Source organism: Equus asinus, chromosome 1, assembly GCF_041296235.1.
Source record: "Equus asinus isolate D_3611 breed Donkey chromosome 1, EquAss-T2T_v2, whole genome shotgun sequence".
In the NCBI taxonomy this organism is placed as follows: Eukaryota; Metazoa; Chordata; class Mammalia; order Perissodactyla; family Equidae; genus Equus; species Equus asinus.
Genome location: NC_091790.1, coordinates 188,960,120 through 188,983,793, shown reverse-complemented (window position 1 = coordinate 188,983,793; position 23,674 = coordinate 188,960,120). Strand labels below are relative to the sequence as shown.

General features: G+C 45.6%; 1 protein-coding gene across 3 annotated transcripts in view; it reads right to left on the bottom strand.

Annotated features, from left to right (window-relative positions):
* The window catches only part of LOC106844838 (solute carrier family 23 member 1-like), a 66,462-nt gene extending 43,629 nt beyond the window's left edge, over positions 1 to 22,833 (bottom strand). The window contains exons 1-4 of one of the 3 annotated variants that reach the window (XM_044781165.2): positions 22,715 to 22,833; positions 13,157 to 13,287; positions 5,469 to 5,615; positions 2,352 to 2,509 (exon numbers count right to left, since the gene is read on the bottom strand). In XM_044781165.2, the coding sequence (XP_044637100.2) occupies positions 2,352 to 2,509; positions 5,469 to 5,615; positions 13,157 to 13,186 (335 nt within the window). In that variant the 5' untranslated portion in view covers positions 13,187 to 13,287; positions 22,715 to 22,833. Of the gene's footprint in view, positions 1 to 2,351; positions 2,510 to 5,468; positions 5,616 to 13,156; positions 13,406 to 22,714 lie in introns of those variants that run through there. The other 2 variants (XM_044743730.2, XM_044781208.2) reach the window with 2 other exon arrangements.
* Between the last annotated feature and the right edge of the window lie 841 nt (positions 22,834 to 23,674).

The window sequence follows — 23,674 nt, the reverse complement described above, 5'->3', positions numbered from 1 at the left end:
GCTAGTCTGTGGCAAATTGGCCAACCAGCAGCTACGTCAAACTACCAGAGAAGGTCTGGTTCTCATTGACGTGCAGGCACAACGGAAGTTTCCTCCTATCAGGAATATGCTTAACAACGCAGCATATGCAATGATAAATGCACCATGCATTTATAAAAAATTGATAGGAATCACGTGCCATAGAATTGGTCAGAATTCCTGTGTTTTGGGGCACAAATCTACAGCAGTACTACAGTTTGCATGTGAGGCATGATAATGAGTCCCAACTAGCAGTCGTAACAAACAGTTTTGGAGTGACTCCTGCTAGAGGAATGACTAAATTATCTTTTCTTCTCTCTGTGAAATGAATAGGGGATTGAAATGTATGTAACCATAAAATTTGGGGAAAATTGTATTACAGGGGATTATGAGAAGGTTAAAGAATAAAAAGTACCAAGCTATGTTTTGAAATTGGTGGCATTTCTGTTTTTATCTGTTTTTAAAAATTTGTAATGTGTTTTGATTTTTTCAAGGTAATAATATTCTCTTTTGTACCTGATTTGTATTCACAATTTTGAGGTTTTTTTCTTAAAGGGGACACCAAAAACTGTATAAGCTTCAGGCTGGACAAAACCTGGGTCTGTCCTTGGTCTGGATACTAAATAAATGTGAGACGCAGAAGATACAGGACTGACAGATGTGAGGAGAGGCAGGTGAGCAAGAAAGGTCTGGAGGACCAACAGAGAGGACTTTCCTGAGGAGATGGTGACCCAAGGGAGCCACTGTGTGGTGTGGGATCCAGGCGGGGCCGGGGGTGGTGGTGGAGAAAGTGAAGACAAGATGTGTGAAAAGGAGGAGGAAATGTTCCAAAGACATGAGTTCTAGGCTTTGTTCACAGTTTGGTCAAGTCCAGCTCCAGGGCAATAGGACTCCATTTTATTCAGGCTAAAGTTATGAGCCTACATATGAGCAAAAAAAGACTTGAGGATTTTACAAAAAAGGTGACTCCACTGATTATAACAATCAATTATTTCAATGACACTGTAAAGGAGCAGGGCACATATTATCATGAGCCTCATCTGGCAGATCCCAGAGCACATATCTGGTTCTGTGAATGTTTGCTGTCTTCTCTACTCAGAACAGAACTTCTCTTCCTGAATTGGAATTTCCATATTTTTGTTGCCCTGGTGGGTCCAGGGCTGGGCATTTGGCTTAAACTGAACCAATCAGAGCTCTCCCCTGGAATTTTAAAATGTGAGGCCAGCCAGAGCAGTACTCCTTTTGAGGGGTTAGTGTGAGGCCTGCCAGCAGCCCTGTCTATGCACACATGCAGGAAGTGTGTCTGCGAGAATGAAGCATTGGCACTGGCAGAGTAATGAAGAGACAGTCTTGTCTTCAGACTAGGAGAGGAGAGCCCCCTGCACTTAGCCTGATGCTTTAGCGGGCTCCACTCTGGCCTCCTCTGGGGGGTTGTCTGCAGGGCGAGGGGCTCTACCCACCTGAAGTCTGTGTGCCCTTACCTTTGAGTCCCAAGAATTCTCTGTCCAAATGTCCTTGAGCCTCTTCTAGTGCCTGCTTGGGCCTATTCCCCAGGTCTGTGCTGCTGAAGGCTGACCATGATGCTGGTGTGCAAACCCCCAGGCCTGAAGGATGGCCAAGGGGCAGCTGTTTGGGGAATCTGGTGGGGGGTGGAGTGGATGGAACTTGTGTGTGCAGGTTGGGGTGTCCACATCCATGCATGTGAAACCATATATGATCTGGGGAAAAGCTTGTGGTGGGAAGAGAAGGGGGAAGGCCACAGGGTGGGGGCAAGCCCTCCCCATGCTGCCACGTTCCACAGCAGAACTTGAAGGAATCAGAGAATTCTAATTCAAACCTGGCCTTTCAGGTGGGATGATAAGAACACATTTTATTTAGGAGTTTGGAAGTTTGGTCTATAACTCTGTGATATTTAGACATGGAGTGTGTGGGTCTCCATTTGTACTCTTGCCCTGGGTCTCACAAATATTAGGGGTGGACCTGAATAGAGACAAGAGATGGAGAGAAAGTCCTGGTGGCATTGAGTACCTGGTTCAATGTGTTCCTGATGCATAATGTGCCCTGCCTTTCTTTTGGCTTGATCTTATCAGTTAATAACAAACAAATTTTTGCCTAAATTAATCTGAATTTGTGTTATTTTAATCAAGAATCCTAGCTAATATAGATAGGAAGTGTTGAAGCTAGGACTTGAACCCACGCTCTGACTCCTGGCTCTGTGCTCCCTCTACCATGTCACACCAGCTTCCTAACTGCCTCTCCTGCTATAAGCCAAGCAAGACTTGTTGATACTATGGCAGGTAAAAGTGTGAATCCATGGGGAGGAGTTTACTTACCTGACTCCTAAAAGCACTTGCAAGAGAGTACAGACGCCAGAGACAAAGAACATGGTGCTGATGAGGTAGCTCTTGGTCAGGGAGTCATGCTGCAGACACAGGTCCTTGGCCAGGATGAGTGGCACTGCCACAAGGCCCCCCAGGGCCGTAAGGAAGTGCTGTGGGCAGAGCAGAGAGAGTAGACAGGCATGTAAATGCTGTGGCTTCCTGAACCACCCTCATTTCCATTCCCATTGCCAGAGCCAAGAGCTCCATCTCAGGTCTCTGAGGAAGCTCGCCATGAGTGGCAGGCAGAAATCCAGGCAAACAGTGGGTACCAGGAAGGCCTTGCTATCAGAAACAAGGACCCAGCCAGAGGGTCTGGGGTTCAAGGGCAGATCCTGGACAGGACCCTAGTGCTTGGAACTGGTATCCTGAGTAAGAAACTAAAGCAGAAACACAGCCAAGGTGGACATAACAGGAACAAAGGACAGGGCCACAAGGATAAGAACAAGGCAAGAGGCTCATTATTAAAACAAGGCAGAAGGTGAGGGCAAGACCACTGACCAGGAAGGCCTGAGCACGTTCTCCAGGAGAGATCATGTATTAAGTCCCAAAACAGTCTTATCCAACTTAAGAAGACTGAAATCATACCAAGTATCTTTTCCAACTAAAGTGGTATGAAACTAGGAATCAATAACAGGGGGAAAACTGGAAAATTCACAAATTAGTGGAAATTAACCACAGACTCCTAAGCAACCAGTGGGTCAAAGAGGAAATAAAAAATATCTTGAGACAAATGAAAATGGAAACATAACATATCAAACTTATGGGATGCAGCAACAGCAGTTCTAAAAGAGATGTTTACATCAACAAATGCTTATACTAAGAAAGAAGACAGATCTCAAACAAACAACCTAACTTTACTCCTCAGAGAACTAGAAAAAGTAGAACAAACTATGTCCAAATTTAGCAGAAGAAAGGAAATAACAAAGATCAGAGCAGAAATAAATGAAACAGAGACCAGAAAAACAATAGAAAGATCAACTTGCTTTTTGAAAATATAAACCAATCTTTGGCTAGACTAAGAAAAAAAAAGAGAGAAGACTCAAACAAATAAAATCAGAAATGAAAGAGGAGGGGCCAGCCCCATGGCCTAGTGGTTAAGTTCCCACACTCCGCTTTGGTGGCCCAGGGTTTCTCCGGTTCGAATTCTGGGTGCGGACATGGCACTGCTTATCAAGCCATGCTGAGGCGGCATCCCACATGCCACAACTAGAGGGACCCAGAACTAAAAGTACACAACTGTGTACTTGGGGGCTTTGGAAGAAAAAGGAAAAATAAAATCTTAAATAAAAAAAGAAAGAAATGAAAGAGGAGCCATTGCAACTGATACAACAGAAATACAAAGAACCATAAGACACTAGTATGAAAATTATACACCAACAAATTGGATAACCTAGAAGAAATGGGTAACTTCTTAGAAACACACAACTTACTAAACCTGAATCATAAAGAAACAGAAAATGTGAACAGACCAATGACAAGCAAGGATATTGAAGCAACAATCCAAACCCTCCCAACAAAGAAAAGTCCAGGATGAGATGGTTTCGCTGGTGAATTCTACCAAACATTTAAAGAATTAACAACAATCCTCAAAACCTTCCAAAAAATTGAAGAGGAGGGAACACTCCCAAACTAATTTTATGAGGCCAGCATAACCTTAATACCAAAGCCAGACAAAGACATTGCAAGAAAAGAAGACTACAGGCCAATATCCCTGATGATTATAGATGCAAAATTCTCAACAAAATACTAGCCAGCTGAATTCAACAGTACATTAAAAGGATCATACACCACAATCAAGTGAGATTTATCCCTGGGGCACAAGGATGGTTCAACATACACAAATCAATAAATATGATACATCACATTAATAAAATGAAAGATAAAAATCATATGATCATCTCAATAGACACAGAAAAAGTATTTGAAAAAATTCAACATTCTTTCATGATAAAATAACTACATTATCCATTATATTGGCTCACAACAATATTTTAAGAATAATATGACCTTCATTCTTATTTTATAGAAAAGCACCAAGAAGCAAACAAAAATGTGTATCATATCCCTGCAATCCCATGTTGAACAGTTTGTAATAGTAAAAGAAACACATCTATGAAATTAGCAAGTTCATGCTATAAAATTTACAGAATAAAAAAAGGAAAGTTGAAAGCTACCCTGCCTTTCCTAGTTCCTCTTCCCAAGGCTAAACAGCTTTATTAGTTTCTTGTGAACCATTCAAAACATATAAAGTTCTTACATATACTTATTTCTACCATTCTATCTCTTTTATGTTTGTTTGTTTTTAACAGAAAAAAGATCACACTATGCACAGTTATCTATTCTGTTTTTTGCATTTAATATAACTTGGGGAACATTCCCTAACTGTAAGGTAAATATATCCTTCTCTTTTTAACAGTTGCATAAAAAAGTCATTTGTTAGTATGTGCCACAATTTATTTAACCAGTTCCCTGTGATGGGTATTTTGGTTGTTTCTAGGGTTTTCTTGCTTTGTTATGTGGTTTTGATTTTATTATTACCAACAATGTTACAAGAACTACCTTTACTTATTTGAACAAGCCTTGTCAGCACATCCACAGAGAAAAACTTAAGCACTGGGGACTGGGTGAAAGGGTATATGTGTTTTACATGTTGATGGAAATCACCAAACTGTCATCCAGAAAGATTGCAGCAAATAACACTCCAACGAAAGTGTTCAAGAGAGCTTCTTTTCGAAAAATCCCCAAACGTTGATTATCAAATTTTTTACTTGTTGCCAATCAAATAAATTAAAATTGGTATCTTGAAAAAGAAATTGCCAAGTTGATGTCCTTGATGTGACCTATCAGCCCAGCATGAGAGAAAAATCCTCCTTAATTCCTCCTCCTACCCCTAAACTCTTGGACAGAAAGAGAGACCAGAGGAGCTCTGAGCTCCCCTAGAGGTCAATTACTTGGAAGACAGTATCAGCAACTGAAGTTGTGGATCTTGCCTAATGTGACCCGGGTGTGCATTGATGTGGCTTTTGAGGCAAAGCCTTGTTGGATCCAGTGTTTGCTGGCTGGCATTACCTGAATCCCCAAGAAGATGCAGAGATACCATGGTGGGACGTCCAAGATACCATAGGCCAGGTGGCTGCTGCTGGGACTCCCAGGCTGACCATCTTTCTTCTTGCCTTGGCCATCATCTTGGGAGCTGAGCATGTTATCATCCTGCTGCTGGGAACAACAGAAGGACACATGTGGGCATTTCCAAAGGAATCAAATGGACTTCCTGACTTCAACCACACAGATGGACAGCCTTCCAGAGGCAAGAGGCAAAGAGACAAGGGTAACTGTTGGCTGGCTTGGGATTTCTAGGTCCAGACTCAAAAGAGCAGTGATTTTCTTTATTATACACCTGCACAGGGCTCTGTGTGAATCTGGGGCCATGCAAGAGGAGTGGATGCCTTGCCTAAAGCCCTGGCAGAGAAGCAGCTTTCTGCAGGAGGGGATGGGGGCCAACTCCAAGGTCAGAAAATGGGCAAGTTTCCCTTCCACATAGTCAGGTAAATGAGGATCCTGGTCCCAGAATGGTGTAGCTACCCTCAGGCTCTGGGCTCACATCTGCCAAAGCCCTCATCACAGTATGGATATTGTATGGACCGTTTCCTTATCCATCTCTTCTGCTGGGCTGTGAATTCTTAGAATGCATTGATTGTGCCTTACTCTTCTTTGTTGTCCCGCTTCTGCAGCAGTCCTTGTGCTCAGTGTAGACCAAATGAATGGATGTCACACAAATGTAAATGAGTGCAGTGCATACAGAATGCTCTGGGGTCAATACCAACTTACATTCCTACCAGTTTAACCAAAATTAACTTCAGTTATAAACTTTCCCCTCCAACTTATTGGCTGCATAGCTTACCAGGCTTGGGCAAATTACTAATATTTCTAAGCCTCATTGTCTGATCTATACAACAGAAATGTCAATAACATCTATTTATAGATAGTTGACAAGATTAAATAGGAGTGTGAAGAAATTGGGAGATGTTGGTCAAAGAATGCAAACAAACATTATAAGACAAATAAGAGCTAGGGATCTAATGTACAGCTGATAGCGGCCCTCATATCAGTTTCCCTACATTAAACCCAGCATATATGGGGTTAAAACCAAAACACTGATTCCCTGCTTACTCCCTGGCTTCCTGGCTCCAGAATCGACTATCCTCCATGGAGACAGACACAGCCAAGGACAACCACCTGGGTTCATTATCTCCTCCTCCTCCCTGCCAAGGAGCTCCAGGCTAGTGGAAAAGCTCTGATGAGCAAGGCCATATGCTTCCTCTCCCCTACCTAAAACCCCAAATAAAAACCCTTACTTTTAGCTTTCAGGGAGTTTGAGATTTCAGCATTAGCTGCCCTTTCTCCTTGCTCAGTGCCATGCAATAATAAAATTCCTACTTTCTTCCACTACACGAGGTGCCAGAGATTGGCTTGCTGTGCAGCAAGTGAGCAAACTCACTTCAGGTTTGATATCACAGCTTGGTGATTATAGTTAATAATATTGTACTATATACTTGAAAGTTGCTAAAAGAGTGGATCTTAAATGTTTTCACTGCAAAAGAGAAATGGTCATTCTGTGATGTGAGGCTGGTTTTAGCTAACGCTAGGGTGGGAATCATGTTGCAATATATACCTGTATCAAATCCACATGGTAAGTTTACACCTTAAACTTACACAATATTATTTGTCAATTAAATCTTAATAAAGCTGGAAAAAGGGGCTGACCTGGTGGCACAGCAGTTAAGTGCACACGTTCTTCTTGGTGGCCCTGGGTTCACTGGTTCGGATCCCACGTGCGGACATGGCGACCCTTGGCAAGCCATGCTGTGGTAGGCATCCCACATATAAAGTAGAGGAAGATGGGCATGGATGTTAGCTCAGGGCCAGCCTTCCTCAGCAGAAGGAGGAGGATTGGCAGCATATGTTAGCTCAGGGCTAATCTTCCTCAAAAAAAGAAAAGCTGGAAAAAACTAGAGCAGGAAGCACAAAGTCCAGTGCCTGGCATAGTGCAATTGCCCAATAAATATTAGCTATTATAATTAAGATGAGCTTCCAGTCTCATGTTTCAAAGACTTTAAATTTGTGCTTAGGCCTGACATTTGAGCAGCTAGCTGTGGGCGACAGGAACATGAGAACAATGTCTCCAGTGTGGCCAGAAGGTGGCAAGCCCAACAGCATGAAAATCAGGCAGCCCTAGGTGATATGCCTCAGTGGGGTCCCGGGTCGTAGTCAGACGACAGAAGGCAGGGTCTGCACAGTGGCAGAGACAGGGTTGCCCTGAGGGTGGTGTGGGCTTCTCACAGAGAAAGTTACAGAAAGGAACAGTAACACCCACCTCTATGCCTCAGCCCCCTTTATTTCAGCCAAGACTCAGAGGAAACTTCTGAACCAGGGCTGCATGATGACCCTCATGGGTGCTGAGCACTGCTACTCTATGGGATTCTTCTTCCACAAAAAATTTAATATTTTTTTTTACATTGGTATAAAGACAAAGATTTTATGTTACAACACTTTCTTTGATCTAAAAGTTCTTTTTTTCTTCTGATTTAAAAGAAGTAAAAACATTTTCATGGGATCCTACAAGAATGATGGGCCCTAGGCACTGTGACTGTGGTACGTAATGGGTAGTGGTCCTGCTTTGGAGAAGTGGGAGAAGGAGATGGAGATGGGGTAGGAGTGGCTTTCTCCACTTACTTAGAAGTGGAGCGAGGCAAGAAATGTACCAGGTCAAGAACTGGGTGGTTGTCCCTACCACCTCCAGGACAGCACTGGTCCCTAGGGAACACTATCTTCTAAGAGAAGGTTTCTCGAACTAGCACTGTTGACAGTTTGGACGAGGTAATTCTTTGTGTGTTGTGTGTATGCGTCGGGGGGTGGGGCTCTACTGTGGACTGTGGGATGTTAAGCAGCACCTGTGGCCTCTCCCCACTTGATGCCTGTGGCACCTCCTCCCCTACACTTGTGACAACCAAAAATGTCTCTGGACATTGCAAATGTCCCCGAAGGGGAGGAGTGAGCTCACTCTCAGTTAACAACTGCTGTTTTGAGTATTGATCAAGTCCCACTACCGAAGTCCTAACTAGGGACAGTGCTGCCTGTCATGGGGAGGTGGGGCGGGTAGACCATCCCGTCTCCTGTGTGGAGACTGAGGAACTCAGGCCTCCTCCTCCATGGGGTTAGAGCATTAGCAAATACTGATTCTAATTCCTTCCCAGAGCCACCTGTGGGGCCCGCATCACTGGCCATGGAGAAGGCATGGCATAGCGTTCTGAGCCTCGGAGCAGCTGGGGGAGCCCAGGGCTATGGTCAGGCTGCTGATGGTGGGCTGACTGATCCAGCCGCAGCCCAGCTCTGCAGAGTGATTTTGTTCCTGGGGTTTTGAACAGTGTTTGCTCATTAATCTTCCAACATTTAGGTCCTAAAAGATTAATGTAAGAGTTTTGCTTCTGCTCATCTGTTTAGCAATGGCTGGAAGTATGCATCCCTCACCTGCTCTGGGAAGCCTTCCCTGGCCTCACCCAACCCCAGCCTCAGACTAAAGTAGCCCTTTCCTCCTCAGAGGCTCCTATAAAACCATGAGCACATTTACCCTGGCCCAAAACAGGCCTGAGTGCCCCGTGTTTCCTTGTCCAGAAGATCATCAAGTCCCATAAAGTCTCTATGGCCATCCCAGCACATAGGTAGTGCTCATACAACTATCTGCTGACTGATGAATTAGATGAATAAATGCATAAATTAATGACTATAGAGAGTTTTTCTCACTGATTTTCTTTTAAAGATTGGCCAGAGCTAACATCTGTGGCCAATCTTTTCTTCTTCTTCTTCTTCTTCTTCTTCTTCTTCTTCTTCTTCTTCTTCTTCTTCTATCCAAAACCCACCAGTACATAGTTGTATATTCTAGTTGTAGGTCCTCCTAGTTCTGCTATGTGGGAAACCGCCTCAGCCTGGCTTGAGGAGTGGTGCTAGGTCTGTGCCCAGGACCTGAACCAGCAAAACCCTCGGCCACCAAAGCAGAGCAAGTGAACTGAACCACTAGGCCATGGGGCCAGCCTTTGATTTTTTTTTTTAAGTAAATCCCTAACTAACTGGTAGAACTCTTCTGAAACATCGTGCTTATCCTATCTAGACTTCTGAGAAGAAGGATGTATTGCTGCTGCTTGGTACTTGGGTTGCACAGGAAAGTTGTTTTTGCCAAAGGAGGTTAAGGCTGGGCCCAAGACAGACTGCAGGGTGCAGGAGGGAACGAACTCTGGGCCCCTGAGCTCTTGTCACGAGGTTTTAGTGAATGTATGGAGGAATCAGTGAGGGCAACAGAGGAAAAACAGGTGGAGGAAAAGAGGAGAGGGAGAAGGAAAGAGAGATTGATCGATCAACTGATTGATTGATTGACTGATTCTGGGTAGGCTACACAGAACAACGGACCATGCAGTTTGAAGCTGGGCTGACATGGTCTGTCAGCGCCCTGCTTGGAGGCCAAAGGCACATCACTTCACCTCTCCCAGCCTCAGTCTCCCCATCTCAATCTGGGATGGTTGTAAGGACACTTGAAGACTCCAGTCTGTGCAGTGTATGTGACATCCTGCTGTGTGCGCCCATGCATGAGCTCACAGGGCTGTGGCTGGTACAGCTGTGTGTGTTCTGCCAACAAGCTCACCTCACATCCTCTCTCAGGACCTCCCAGAATTCTCAGGAAGGTGACAGGGAGGGAAACACTGACTGGAGAGAACTGTTGGCTCTGGACCTTCTGGTCTTTTTCCCTCACAGGAGCCAATGACTCCAAGACTATTTCCAGCCTGAGGACCTCTTAATAATCTAAGTTCTGTCTGGATATCAAATTGGATCATCTGAAGATTATGGAAACCACTCCTGCACCTGCTTTAAAACAATTATCTAGGAGCCGACCTGATGGCCTAGCGGTTAAAATTTGGCACACTCCGCTTCAGTGGCTGAGGTTCAGTTCCCGGTTGCGGAACCCCATCACTCGTCAGTCAGTTGCCATCCTGTTGGGGCAGTTCACATAGAAGAACTAGAAGGACTTACAACTAGAATATACGACTACGTACTAGAGCTTTAAGGAGGAAAAAAACGATAGGAGATCTGCAACAGACGTTAGTTCAGTATGTATCTTTGCCAGCAAAAAAAAAAAAGAAAAAAAAAAGGAAAAGATGCATAAGCTTGGTTTAAAAAACAAAACACAATTATCTGGGAAACTGATCTTGCATGAAGTCCCAATGAAAAAAAAATCATTTAGAATTTAGAGCTGGGAAAATCCTGTCTTCCCTGAGAACAACTGAGTCTTCTCATCTGGTAAGAGTGTGCGACTTCTGAGAAGCCGGTCAGTTATGGCAGTAGAAAACACAGAGCCTGATCAAGAGACTCGTCTGGTTGTAAATGACCTCGTGTCACTTTTGCAAAGAGATGGAGCAAAAAACAAAACACACGCTAAGTACACAGAGTGGTAAGATTCCTCTGGGTCAGAGATGAAACAATAGCATATTAAAGACATACATAGAAACAAGTGACATCCCAAAGCTCTTTTAGAGCAGCCTTCTCAGACAGAGGTGGACACTGTCCCATCCTGGAGCATATCTGAATCCGGGAGGCACTTTTCTCCCAGAGAATCCCTGCAGGGAGAGGTCTGCACCTGTGACTCACACAGCCACAGACAGAAGCTTTCAAGTCCCTTTTTGGAGGAAGAATGGATTCTTGATGCAGCGTCCCTGCCAGTGAGCACTGGGATGAGAAGAGAGGCCACAGCTCTTCTTCTGCTTGGAGGTGAGTCCATCAGCTCAATACATGGCTGTAACCTCACTGAAAGACTTGATCAAAAGAGGAGTTTTGCCGTGCCTTGGCATTTTATAGAGCTTTACAGTTTACAAAGAACTTCTGATGCATCCTCTCATCTGCACCAATTCACAAGTGGGGAGACTGAGGCTCAGTGAGGGTCCATGGCTTGTCCAAGGTCCCACTGTAAACAGGAGAAGGTAACCATCCTGTTTTAGCAACAAGGCAGTTGCCTGCAGGTGCGTCCCCTGTACTTACAGCCCTCCAGCTCCCAGGACAGATGAGCAGAGCAGGAAGAGACCCTGGTGCAGGGAGAGCAGCAGTGGGAAGGGGGAGTTCCTGGGGGAAGACGGATCCCTGCCCTCTGACTCCATCCGTACCCCACACAGCCTTTGTGCCCCCACCGGACCCTCTAGGTTCATTTCCTAACATTCCCATTCACCAGGCTCTAGCCAATCAGATCGTCCAGGTTTCTCCAAATGTGGCCTCGATGATCCTGCCTTAGAGCCTTTGCTCCCCCTGTGCTCCCCACTCAGTGCCCTGCTTCCCCTACCCACCCCCTGCTTCCAAGAGCACAGTGCCGCCTCCCCATCACCTCCCCTGACCCCGTACCCCCGTGTGATTTTTCTCCCTAGTACTCCAGTACATGTTGCCTCTGTTATGTAATTTACCATTTCTCCCTTGTACCAGAAGTAATTTTTGTGTACCCTGCTTTCCCCTAGCTAGGCCATCAGCTATCTTCCCCGTGTTTATATCCCCAGAAGGTTCTAGAAGAGAAACATGCATGTGAAAACCAAAAACATCTCAGAAAAGTGACTTCTTAATCCAGGTGCTGAAACTGAGGTTTTGAGGAAAATGAAGAGAAGATGCCACAGAAGAGGAGATGGATCCGGGCCCAGACCTCCCCTCCCCACTGGCCGCAGGTAAGCCCCAAGTGTGGCAAAGATCCCAGTCTTCAGAAAACAGTCTTCAACTTATATCCCAAGACTTTTTTTCTTTTAGTTTTCGTTTTGCTTCCATGAGGTGGTGGCAGAAAGGATTCTGAGGAGAAGAAAGGGGAATGTTCTCAGGGGCCTCCCACAATTTTCCAGAAGAGACGGCCAGGGCCTCTTTACCAGATGGCTGACCAGCAGTGGGCAGGGTCTGGCAGCCTGGCTCCAGGGGACAGCTCTGGGGACCCAGCCCAGGTGCGCAGGTGGCAGCTGTCCCACAGACGCCTTGGCTGGGACTCATTTGGGCAACAGCCCTGGCCTGGTACAAAGGGATTCTTTCTGCCTGTGGTGCGAGTGGCAAGAACAGAGGGTCTCTACTCAGATCCCCTGTTAGTCTCAGGTGGCCAAAACAGGTGGGAGAGGTGGTGGGGCCAGGACTAGCTCGTGAGGCCTCCAGATGGGTCACTGTGACTACTCCTCTGGGCCTCGGGTTCCTCATCGGGCAAATGGGAACAGAGGGGCCTGTGGCATTGGCTTGGAGGGAAGGAAGCTAAGTACATGAAGTGCCTGGGGCATGTGGGTTGTCAGCAAACATTAGTTCTCTCTCTCTGCTTCCCTCTCTCCTTCCCTTTGCTTTGTTCAGAAAGGGCTTCTGAGCAAAGAAATTGTAACACTGAGAACCCTGGAAAACAAATAGTTGAATTCAACAGAGACAAACCTAAGGTCAAAGGTAGAGCAAAGCGGCTCCTCCAGATCTTCCTCAGTCCTTGTGGTTCATCCACAGGGTCAGCCCTGGAGAAATCTCTGCCTGTGGGGACCAGGTTGGAGGGCGGCTGCCACCCCTGTTTAATCACCTAAAATCTTGTCTAGACTGTGGGGCATGGTCCTTAGCACTAATAAGGAATGGGGGCTTTAGGACTCCCTGCTGGCCCCTCCGGGCCTCTCTCTCCATTTCTGCCTGCCCCCCTCTTCTCTTTCCCTCTCTCTTCTACCAGCACTCACCAGGAAGTTGGGGTGCTCACAGCTGGTCATGGCAGACTTCACGGCAACTGGAGGTCTTCTCCTTTTGGCATCCTCTCAGGGTGAAGAAAAAGGGAAGCTGCTCCATTAGAGAAAGATTAACTTTTGAATGCCTGCCAAAATAATAAAAGTGAGAGGCAGACAGGGATCCCTGGCCTGGCTCTGAGGAGGGTGGGGCCTCCTGGCTCCAGATGTGGATCTGCAACAGACTCCCGCCACCCACACTGCCCCACCCCAGCCCTCTCCAGTCATAATTTGGTAAGTTTGGGTAATTGCAGAGAAGTTGATACCCCATGACGCTAAGGAACAAATCAGGGCACAGCCTGTCAGGGTATGTCGGGAGCTCACTTTGGGGAAGCCGAGTTCCCGGGAGCAGGAAAGGAGGGGGTTGAGGGGGAGGCTCTGGCTGAAGAGGCTTTTCAGTTTCGAAAGCTGATTTCTAGTGACTGGCTGAGCTGTGATGAAAGCACTGCAAAAACAGCCCAACCAGGCTGGCCCCTGAGATGTATTAATGAAGTCATGAGGGAAAGGGTATTACTGTTGACCTGGGAGCAGCCACTAGGGCTCAAGGATGCAGCAAAGCCTCAGTGAGAGACAGAGGAAAAAACATTTCTAATTCTTAGGTGCTTGTCTCCCTAACACCCAGAAACATCTAATAACCCAGCTTTTAGAGAGACGGGTCCAGGAAGGCATCACCTTACTCTCATTCCGCACAGGGCTCTTGGCAGACTCTCCTCGAAAACACAAGATAAACCCTATTCCACAAAGTCCAAAGGAAGCCAAGTGCCAACTACTCGTGATGGTGTCATGTTCTCTAATGGGTGGCGCTGGGTCTCAAAGTTCAAAAAACACGCAGGACGCACACAGACATAAATGGGAGTTGGTCCAAGAGGGAGCACTGAGAAAAATAACAATGAGATGTTTGACCAGGGAGAAGACAGACCTGATTTGGGCAGTGCCAGAAAACCAAGGTCAGAAGACAGTCAAAGGTCACTAAGTACCTAGCTTTACTAAATGCTTCACTATGTTGACTTGCTGCACTGTTTTTGTATTATTTAATGTTCGCCGCAAACTAGCATCTACATCCTTATTTTATAGATCGAGAAACTCAGGTGTTGATGGGGTGAGCTCTTTGCCAGAGGTTCATAGAAAACGCAGGAACTGAGGTTCAAACCCGGACAATCTTGTTCCACAGCCCACAGGGCTCAAGGAGATGCTGGATGGAGACCTGCGAACCCTCTGGGTCTGGAGAATGGAAGGACAAGGCTCCAGGGGAGATGGCCCAGAGGGCTTGGACGCAGGGGGCTTCCTGGGGCTGGCAATGAGAGGAAATGTGGGTCCTCTACAAATGGCGCCCGGGGGTCCCCATAATCACCTCGGAAGTGAAGGTGAGACTGCTCAGCCCCAGGAGGGCATGGACTACTCTGTCTGTTGGGTTCCCCTGAACGCACGAAATGTGCGGTTCCCCGGGCTGGGCGAAGTACAAGGTAGACAGAGAGCAGGTGTCACCATCCACGGGGATCTCCACAGCGAGCAGCACGGGTTTTGCTGCTGCAGGAGGGCCTGGCTGGTGGGCATCAGAGCAGGGGCTGCCTGTGCTGCCCACCACAACCCCGCCCCACAGACCTGCGGGCAGGGGCAAGGGTGGGTTCTTGTTGGACTTCTCTTTTCTCTGTCACTTCTGGGGTAACATAGAAGGGGCCTTTTCCAAGATGCTGCCCTCCCTACACTGAAGGTCTTGGCTTTCTTGGCTTCACCCTCCCCCCGCAACCCCTTCCCCAACCCCCAGCCAACTGTTTAGGTGGACAATTAACTCTCCTAGAGCGTGAGGAAAGATGGCGCAGGCTTAGCTCCACAATTGAGATAAATCCCAAAGATGGTCTCCTGTTCCCACTTCATTTAGCTGCCTGTTCACTGTGTCCCAGAGCCTTCCTCACTCTTCATCTTCAAGTCCTTTTTCTGGGCCTGACAGTCTTTCACATGGTTCTCTGCACAAGACATTTCTGTGTTCACCTGTCGGTTTTGCAATCCAATGTACACACCAGGATAGATGCGGAGAGGGCTGATGGCCACTCTGAGTTTATTGTAACCAGCGTTTCAATATATACATAGCTTACAGCTGTTAGACATACACAGGTGTTCTGGATGAAATAATTAGCGAATGCCAAGAATTCTTAGTGATTTCTCAAGGAGCCCTCCCTCAGCGTCTGTTTTGATATTATCATGTTATTGCTGTGCTCGTATATTTTTATCTCGGAGCAGGCAAGGTCTCTTAGGCAACGGTCCCTCTTGCTCCCGATATCGATATCGTTTCTCCATCTGTGCCCCCGGGCGGCCGCCGCCTGGCTTAGGTTGCCCCCCCAGGGGGTCTTACCCGTCATTGGCTAACTGGCCTTCTCACCTCCGGGTCACAGTTTGTTGGCAAGCTTTTTCCAGTGATTATTAACCCTTCCTGTGTCAGGGGTGGCTACATTTCCCCGCCTTTTGTTTTTTAAAGCAAGGAAGGCGTCATGTTGTGCTGAGGCCAGAAGGCCCATCATAACCAATGCTTGCTCTTGTTGACTTTGTTGTTTTTTCAGGGAGCACAGCAGATGTAAAACATAAACTATTAACATGGATAATATCAAAATCACACCAGCATTAACAAATATGTGTAAATTGGGGCCCGAGAACCAATTGGAGGGCTCTAGCCAGTGTAACCCATTTTCAATGTCTTGAAATATTTTTTGAGAGAACACCTTATGTACTTCTTGTAACTGTCTCTCTAACTGAGCTTGTAGCCCAGTGATGTCATTGGCAAGGGAGGTATTAAATGCCCCCTGTAAATGTTTTTTATTCTTGCCAAGATGTCAGCGAGCTATTATACGGTAGGGGGGTAACGCATTGCATGGTAAATTGCCAGTCACATTTTAATTTCATACGCATATGTAAAGCATTTTGCTGCTCTCCCAGCCACTCTACTGCTGCCTCTAATGCCTGCAATCGTGACATTAGCCCTTTATCAATATCTGCCTGTGTCTGTAATTCTTGAGTGACATTTACCAAGACAGACTCCACCTTATGGGCTGTTTGAACACTGTTAACCAAGGCAGTAGTAGCTGTAGCAGCTGATGCAAAGATAATCACCGCGGACACAATGAATGCTATTAGCGTAGCCAAAAACCGCTTAGGACCTAATTTTCTCATGGACTCAAGGAGGATATGTAGAGCATGCTCTTCGGACCATGTCCGATTTAGAGAAACAGGTAACCAAAAATGTGCTCTTCTTTTTAACACCATTACATAGGTCACATTCAATGAGGGTACATTATAATGTGTTAAACAATCAGAATACCATGGGGGAGAAATATTAATTACATACATACTAGAAGATTCTTCAATAGTGGGGACATTTTTTTCCCATAATAACACATAAGGATGGGTGGTACAGATCATAACGGTATCAGAAACATTTCAAATCAGAGTCAATGAATAATCGCCACTTGCATTCTCATATTTACCATGCGACAATCGTCGTGATATAAAAGGCAACCCAATCCTCCATATTCCTTTGTGAGGGGGCTGCACACTGTCTCATTGTACAATAGTTGTAAAAGGGGTCCAGATAGGCCGTGTTCGCTCCATGTTATAGGTTTCTGACTTGATCTGTTGAAGGCCCAAGTATATCGTCACTCAAAAGATGTCCATGAGGTCCCCAATCCAGCACGTTGGCCCCAAAGATGTTGCCCCGCCTTGGATATGCTGTACGGCAAGGGGACCACTGTACTGAGTAATGTTTGTAACGCCAATCAGTTTTTGGACGGCAAATTGGGACGGAAGGAACTTGTGTGACATTACTTTTGTCTTCGTAAGATGTTGATATAGCAGTAATGTATGTCAGATTGGCTGCCTGTTGTCCTTTCTTAGGTTGGTAATACAAATACTTTTGTTCCTGAAAGGTGACACATGTTGTGCTTTTGTTTTGATAAACCATACAAAAAGGTAAATTGTTAGCATACATCACCAGAGGTTCTTCTTCCTTTTGGTGCAGGCCTGTATGTTGTTGTCGGGGTACCCCGGTTCCTCCTGGCCAATCAGAATCGTTAGAGGACAAAGGGGGATTGGCATGCCACCAAGTAACCAGAGTAGAGAGAGGATTAGGAATAAAGGCCCAATATGTGAGATTCTTATGCTCTGAAATCACCTCAACATGCATTAGAGAAGAAAGGAGGAAAAAGAAAAAAACTGATTTACTTATCCGTTTGTCCATTTTCCGGTTATTCCAGAGCAGGCCATGCACGTCTTCCCACATTTAACCATAAAAAGGCCCTCCCAGATATCCGTATAAGGACGTTTTAATCCACACTTTGCCAAGATATTGTGTCAAAACAGATGTGTGTAATGTGGCCTTTGTTAGGCCATATGGTTCTGAGTTTGACCCATATATCTTTCTGCAGCTGATGTGCCATCCTCCGCTAGATTCAAAAAATTTAAAGTAAATAAGGCGAGATTGAGAATACCTTGCAGATCATTTTATAATACTCATTTCCCCCTTTCATTTTTTGTAAAACAGCCTTTAGCGTTCTATGACATCGCTCAATAATAGCTTGTCCCGTAGAATTATAGGGGATGCCAGTTTTATGGATAATATTCCAAGTTGCACAAAATTGGCGGAAAATTCACGCTGAGAACTCGGGACCATTATCAGTTTTAATGCATGTAGGAGACCCCACGAAAACAAATATAGCAAGCCAATGACAAACGACTTGTTTAGCGGTATTTTTTGTATGTGCCGATGTGAAAAGAAATCGAGAGTGAGTGTCAATATAAGTGATAATATACCTGAAACGTCCAAAAGGCGGAAATATTGTTGTGTCCGTTTGCCAAAGGTCATTGCTGTATAGTCCACGAGGGTTAACCCCATCAGCAGTGAAGGGAGAGGTGGCTAGGGAAGATTGTTGACAGGCTGGGCAACCATCAATTATTTGTGCAGCCTGTCGTTATAAGTGCAAGCACGAGCGCAGGGCTGGAGCATTGCAATAATGTAAGGCGTGAATCGAACGTGCTGCTGTAAACAGGACAGTCAAGTCAAACATTTTCTACAGCAGAATCAACAATAGCATTCCCTTGAGATAAAGGACCAGGAAGAGGAGTGTGAGAGCGTATGTGTGCAATAAAGCTGGAGTGAGTACGCTGGGACAATAATTGCTTGATTTTCAGAAAATGAGTGAAAATATCTTGTGTGGTTTGATGAAAGTTTAAAACGGAGGGCAAAAGCGGGACAGCAGTGAGAGACTTTGGTCTGCCAGTCACTATTGGCAAACCAAGCTATACTGGCTTTTCTGGTTTTTCCAGACGAGATAACAGAGGAGATGATCAAATTGAGAAGATGTGTAAGGTAAAAAAATGGTCTGAGGGTCAGCGCCTCGCAATTGTAAACACCATAAACGTCCCCTTTGAATAACCTCTTCTATTCCATCAAAATATGTATAGAGTACCTTAGCTGGTGTGTGGGGCAAGTATATCCACTCCAAGCATTTTATAACCTTGCCCGCTTTTTGAAAGACGATAACAGTAGGACTCTTAGGTGTGTTTATCATATAAAGGCATAAGGGAATTTCTGGATCAAAGCGATTTAAAAATTGGGAGGTTAGAGCCTTGTTTACTAGGCTTAGTTCTTGTTTTGTCTCAGGGATAAGAGTGCGCGTAGAAGAGGGGGAAGAGTCACCATGTAGCAGGAAAACAAGTGACTCAGAGAATGCATCGGGATGCCAAGAAAAGGACGTATCCAACTGATATTTCCTAAAAGCTGTTGCAATGTAACTAATGTCAAAGTATTGGGTATGGAAATAGAGGGAATGCATGGCTTTGCCAGGTGTCTATCAATCATCAATCCTAGAAATTTCCAGGGGGAGGTAAACTGTACCTTATCTTGAGCCATAAGCAGGGCTTTGCCTTTTAGCAATTCAATTAATTGTTGGTATAATGTTAATGAAAAATTTTTAGTTGGTGCTGCTAATAAAATATCATCCATATAATGGTAAAGTTGTATAGTAGGGTATTTGCAGAGAAAAGTTAATAACACATCTCCTACAAATTGTTGGCATATGGTAGGACTGTTTTTCATGCCCTGAGGCAAGACCTTCCACTGATATCTCTGGGGGACCTCTTGATTGTTATAAACTGGGACAGTGAATGCGAGCTTTTCCCTATCAGCAGCGCACAAAGGTAGAGAAAAGAAACAGTCTCTAATGTCAATAACAACAATTTGCCAATTCTCAGGTATTAAAGAAGGGTTTGGCACTCCCTTCTGTGAAGCCCCCATAGGTTGCATGACAGCATTAACTGCCCTTAAGTCCTGGAGTAATCTCCATTTTTCAGATTTCTTTTTTATCACAAATACTGGGGTGTTTGAGGGTATAATATGGCCTAATTTTAGTTGCTCCTGTACTAGCATCTTTAAAGCCTGTAATTTTTCTTTTGGGAGGGGTCACTGATCTGTCCATACAGGCGTGGTAGTTTTCCATTGAATAGGTATGGGAGGAATGTTAATAACATCAGTGGCCCCTAGGGAAAAGGCTTAACGTTTAGAGATAGTTTCCATTGAGAAAGCAAATCTCACCCCTGTCGAGGAAAATAATCCATAACCAATCTACAAATAAAAATTTGGGTGAGTTTATTCTGAGCTTAAATCTGAGGATTATAACCCAGGAGAGTCTTTCCACAAAGGAACAGAGCACTCCAAAGAAGTGGGGGTACACAGTGTGGTTATATACCTTCAAAGAGTATGTTTCACATATGATTGAAATGTCCCTGTTACAATAGTCAGGAGGCTGCTCTGTCCGCACAGCCATTGATGGAAATGGCAGATAGGTCTGCTGTCTCAGTGAACCCCGCAGGCTAGCAGGTCTGTTGCCTCGATCTGGGCGGTCACAGATGAGCGCTACAATCAGTTCCCAGCCTAAAGAAAAATGCTTAATCTTTAAGGAGATGCCAACGTTGGGAGAGGGAGGGAAGTTGCACCTTTATCTCAAAATGTCTAAATAGATATACAATGCATGCTCAATGGCTACAGTCAGGCCCTTTTGGAAAAACAAAGTCAGGTGGAATTAGGTTTATACCAAATGGCTTCCTCATATACTCCAATATATCCTATTGCTTGCCATTTTTATTTGTCACCCCCATAGGGAGTATGGAGTTGGAAGAACGTAGGGTGTAATTAAGGCAATTCTGTTTTCAGGTCCTCTGACTTTGAGTACTTGATCACTTCCCTCAGGTGTCATAAGCCCCCCTACACCTTGTACAGATGCAGAGGTTTGCTTTTTAGGCCAATGGGGAGGCCAAGTGGGCGAGGCTATAAAGCACCATCGCCAGTGTGGCCGAAGCCACTGGCCCCCCTCTTGGCAGCGGAGCTCCCCAAACTTCGTTTTTCGGGGCACTGGGGAGTGTGCCCTGTTTCGAGTTTCCCGACGGCAAATCACGGTTGATTAGATTACCATCTACATTAATTTTAGAGCAACATTGATTCGCCCAATGGAATCTCTTTCAGCACTGAGGACATGGTTTAGAAGGCGGCTTTTTAATATCGGCTGGCCCTCCTTTACCAGAGATATTTTTTGGAGCAGACTTGCATTATTTTGCATGGTGTCCAGGTCTTCCGCACTTAAAACAGGAATTATCAAAAAGCACCTTTGGGCAGCTGCGAAAACGCTGCTGCCATTACTTTGGCCACATGACTATGAGTTCCTACTTCCAGACACGCTCCAGCATATCCCCTAAGGTGTGAGTTCACCCTTTAAGGTGAGACATAGCAGACTGGCAATCAGCATTAGCATTTTCAAAGGCTATTTTCAACAGGATAATTTGAGCTGCTTCAGGATGAGCTATTTGTCTCTCAATTGCCTGCTGGAGATGGTCAATAAATTCTATGTATGGCTTGTTTGGCCTTTGTTGAACATTCACAAAGGAATTGGTGGCTTTGTCTGCCCCTGAAGGGGGAGTTGCCTTCCAGGCTGCTAATGCCACCTCTGAACATTGTCTACGCAACATTCCATTTGCCTCAGCCTGTGCTTGAGGTGTCGCATATTGGCCGACCCCCTGTAACATGTCGGCACTGATTGGGAGGGGGGGTTTAAAGATAGATTATCCATAGATCGGGATACAGATATCTCGTTATACTCAGACCTGAAAAGAGTATATTCAGCATGCGACAAAAGAGTCTTTGCCAGCAAAAGCCAATCACAGGGTAGCATACGATAACTGGCTCCCAGTGCGTCTATCATCCCGACAGTGAAAGGTGACTGCACTCCATTCTCTCTAATGCTCTTTTTCAGCTCCTTAAACACCCCAAAAAGAAGGGATTCATGTTTTCTTCGCCCATGATTGACCATCACGGGGAAGGCACAGGAAAAAACATCAGGATCTCCAGGATTTAATCCTTCCTGAAGGCAATTATGAACCACACTATACTGCCTGGAATCAACATACGGGGCGGGTGGAGTACAAGGAGGAGCAGTAGGCAAGACAGGAGGGTTCTTGAAGGCGAAACGCCTCTCTAAAAGAGGGGGGAATGGTAAATCATCATTGTCTGAGGACGTTTGTTCAAAATTTGTCTGAGACTTACTAACGGCCCTTTTAAAAGAGTCTCTAGGCGGCAAGCAAGGCGGAGGAGGCAGTGGTGGCGCCTCCTGCGCTTTGCCTGAAGGACGCTCTGGTGAAAGAGGCCGAGTTTTCCTCATCCGATAGATCCCACAAAAGGAACAGTGCAGTACATACTGTTCCCCAAGTCGTTAAGATATGTACATCCTTTAAAAGACCATGCTCAAAGTGAGACTTTAGTGCCTTGCCAGCCCTTTCCCACAACTCAATGTCCAAGGTGCCATTCTCAGGGAACCAGGGGCGATGTGTAGATATTGCAATATCCTCTGTAACTCTGCGGGAGAAACCGAAACTGAAATCGAGGCGTGAGCAGGGGACAAGTAAGGTATTAATACCAACTGAGTTATCCTCGTAAAAGCTTCTATCACATAATAAGTAGATAAATGGACTATGATTTTTATTTCACCTTGATAGTCAGCATCAATTACCCCGGGAATGATGTTTTAAGCCCTTCAAAGCTGAACTATAGCGTCCCATTAACAACCCAAATTATCCTGCTCGTAAAGGTCCCCGTACATTGGTAGGAACAAGAAAGGTTTCATCAGCAAATCTATGACGACTGTCTCTGAAGCCATGAGATCCACTCCGGCACTTCCTGACGAGGCCGCCACTAAATCATTCACATAGAATCGGCCTGCTGATTGAGAGCTCCCCAAATTTGGTTTTTCGGGGCACTGGTGAGTGTGCCCCGTTTCGAGTTTCCCGACGGCAAGTCACGGTTGCTTAGAGATATTGCCAGCAATATCCTCTGTTACTCTGCGGGAGAAACCAAAACTGAAATCGCCTTCAGCAGCCGCTGAAGTGTCTTAAAGTATAATTTCTGCTGAATTGCCAATTGTTGGCCCATCATTCTCACGGCGGACCGCCAAAAGGCGGTTGAAATTCCGGCATATCGTTACTCACCAATAATGCCGCCGATCTTGGATCACGTCGGGGTCACCATATGTCGGTGTCGCAATCCAATGTACACACCAGGATAGATGCGGAGAGGGCTGATGGCCACTCTGAGTTTATTGTAACCAGCGTTTCAATATATACATAGCTTACAGCTGTTAGACATACACAGGTGTTCTGGATGAAGTAATTAGCGAATGCCAAGAATTCTTAGTGATTTCTCAAGGAGCCCTCCCTCGGCATCTGTTTTGATATTATCATGTTATTGCTGTGCTTGCATATTTTTATCTCGGAGCAGGCAAGGTCTCTTAGGCAAAGGTCCCTCCTGCTCCTGATATCGATATCGTTTCTCCATCTGTGCCCCCAGGTGGCAGCCACCTGGCTTAGGTTGCCCCCCCAGGGGGTCTTACCCGTCATTGGCTAACTGGCCTTCTCACCTCCGGGTCACAGTGTGTTGGCAAGCTTTTTCCAGTGATTATTAACCCTTCCTGTGTCAGGGGCGGCTACATCACCCTGTGGTCTCTGCTGCTATCAGTGTAGTACCCCCTCCCTCAGGAGCTCCGATGAGGAGCCAAGCCAGCACCACTCCTTGTCCTCCACTTTCCACCCCTCAGAAGTTACTTCCACAGACTGTGGTCTCTCCACTCATTGCCTGGCCTGGCTTCTGCCACCGTCTCTCATTCTAAAGCCACTGTATTACCCAACAAATCTCTCACAGCCTCAGCTGCCCCAGCTTCTGGCCTCACCCTCCTGCCCCAGCTGCTGGCCTCACCCTCCTGCCCCAGCTGGAATCATCCTGCCACACACCACCATCCAATCACACAAGCCCAAGATTTACAAAATACACACTACACATTCACATTAATTATTTATGACTCCATATTTTGAGTTACAGAAATCTAGCTCTAGCAATTACCTCAAGCGGTGAATTTGTTTTAAGAATATGGGGTCTCTCTGGGAACCGAGGAT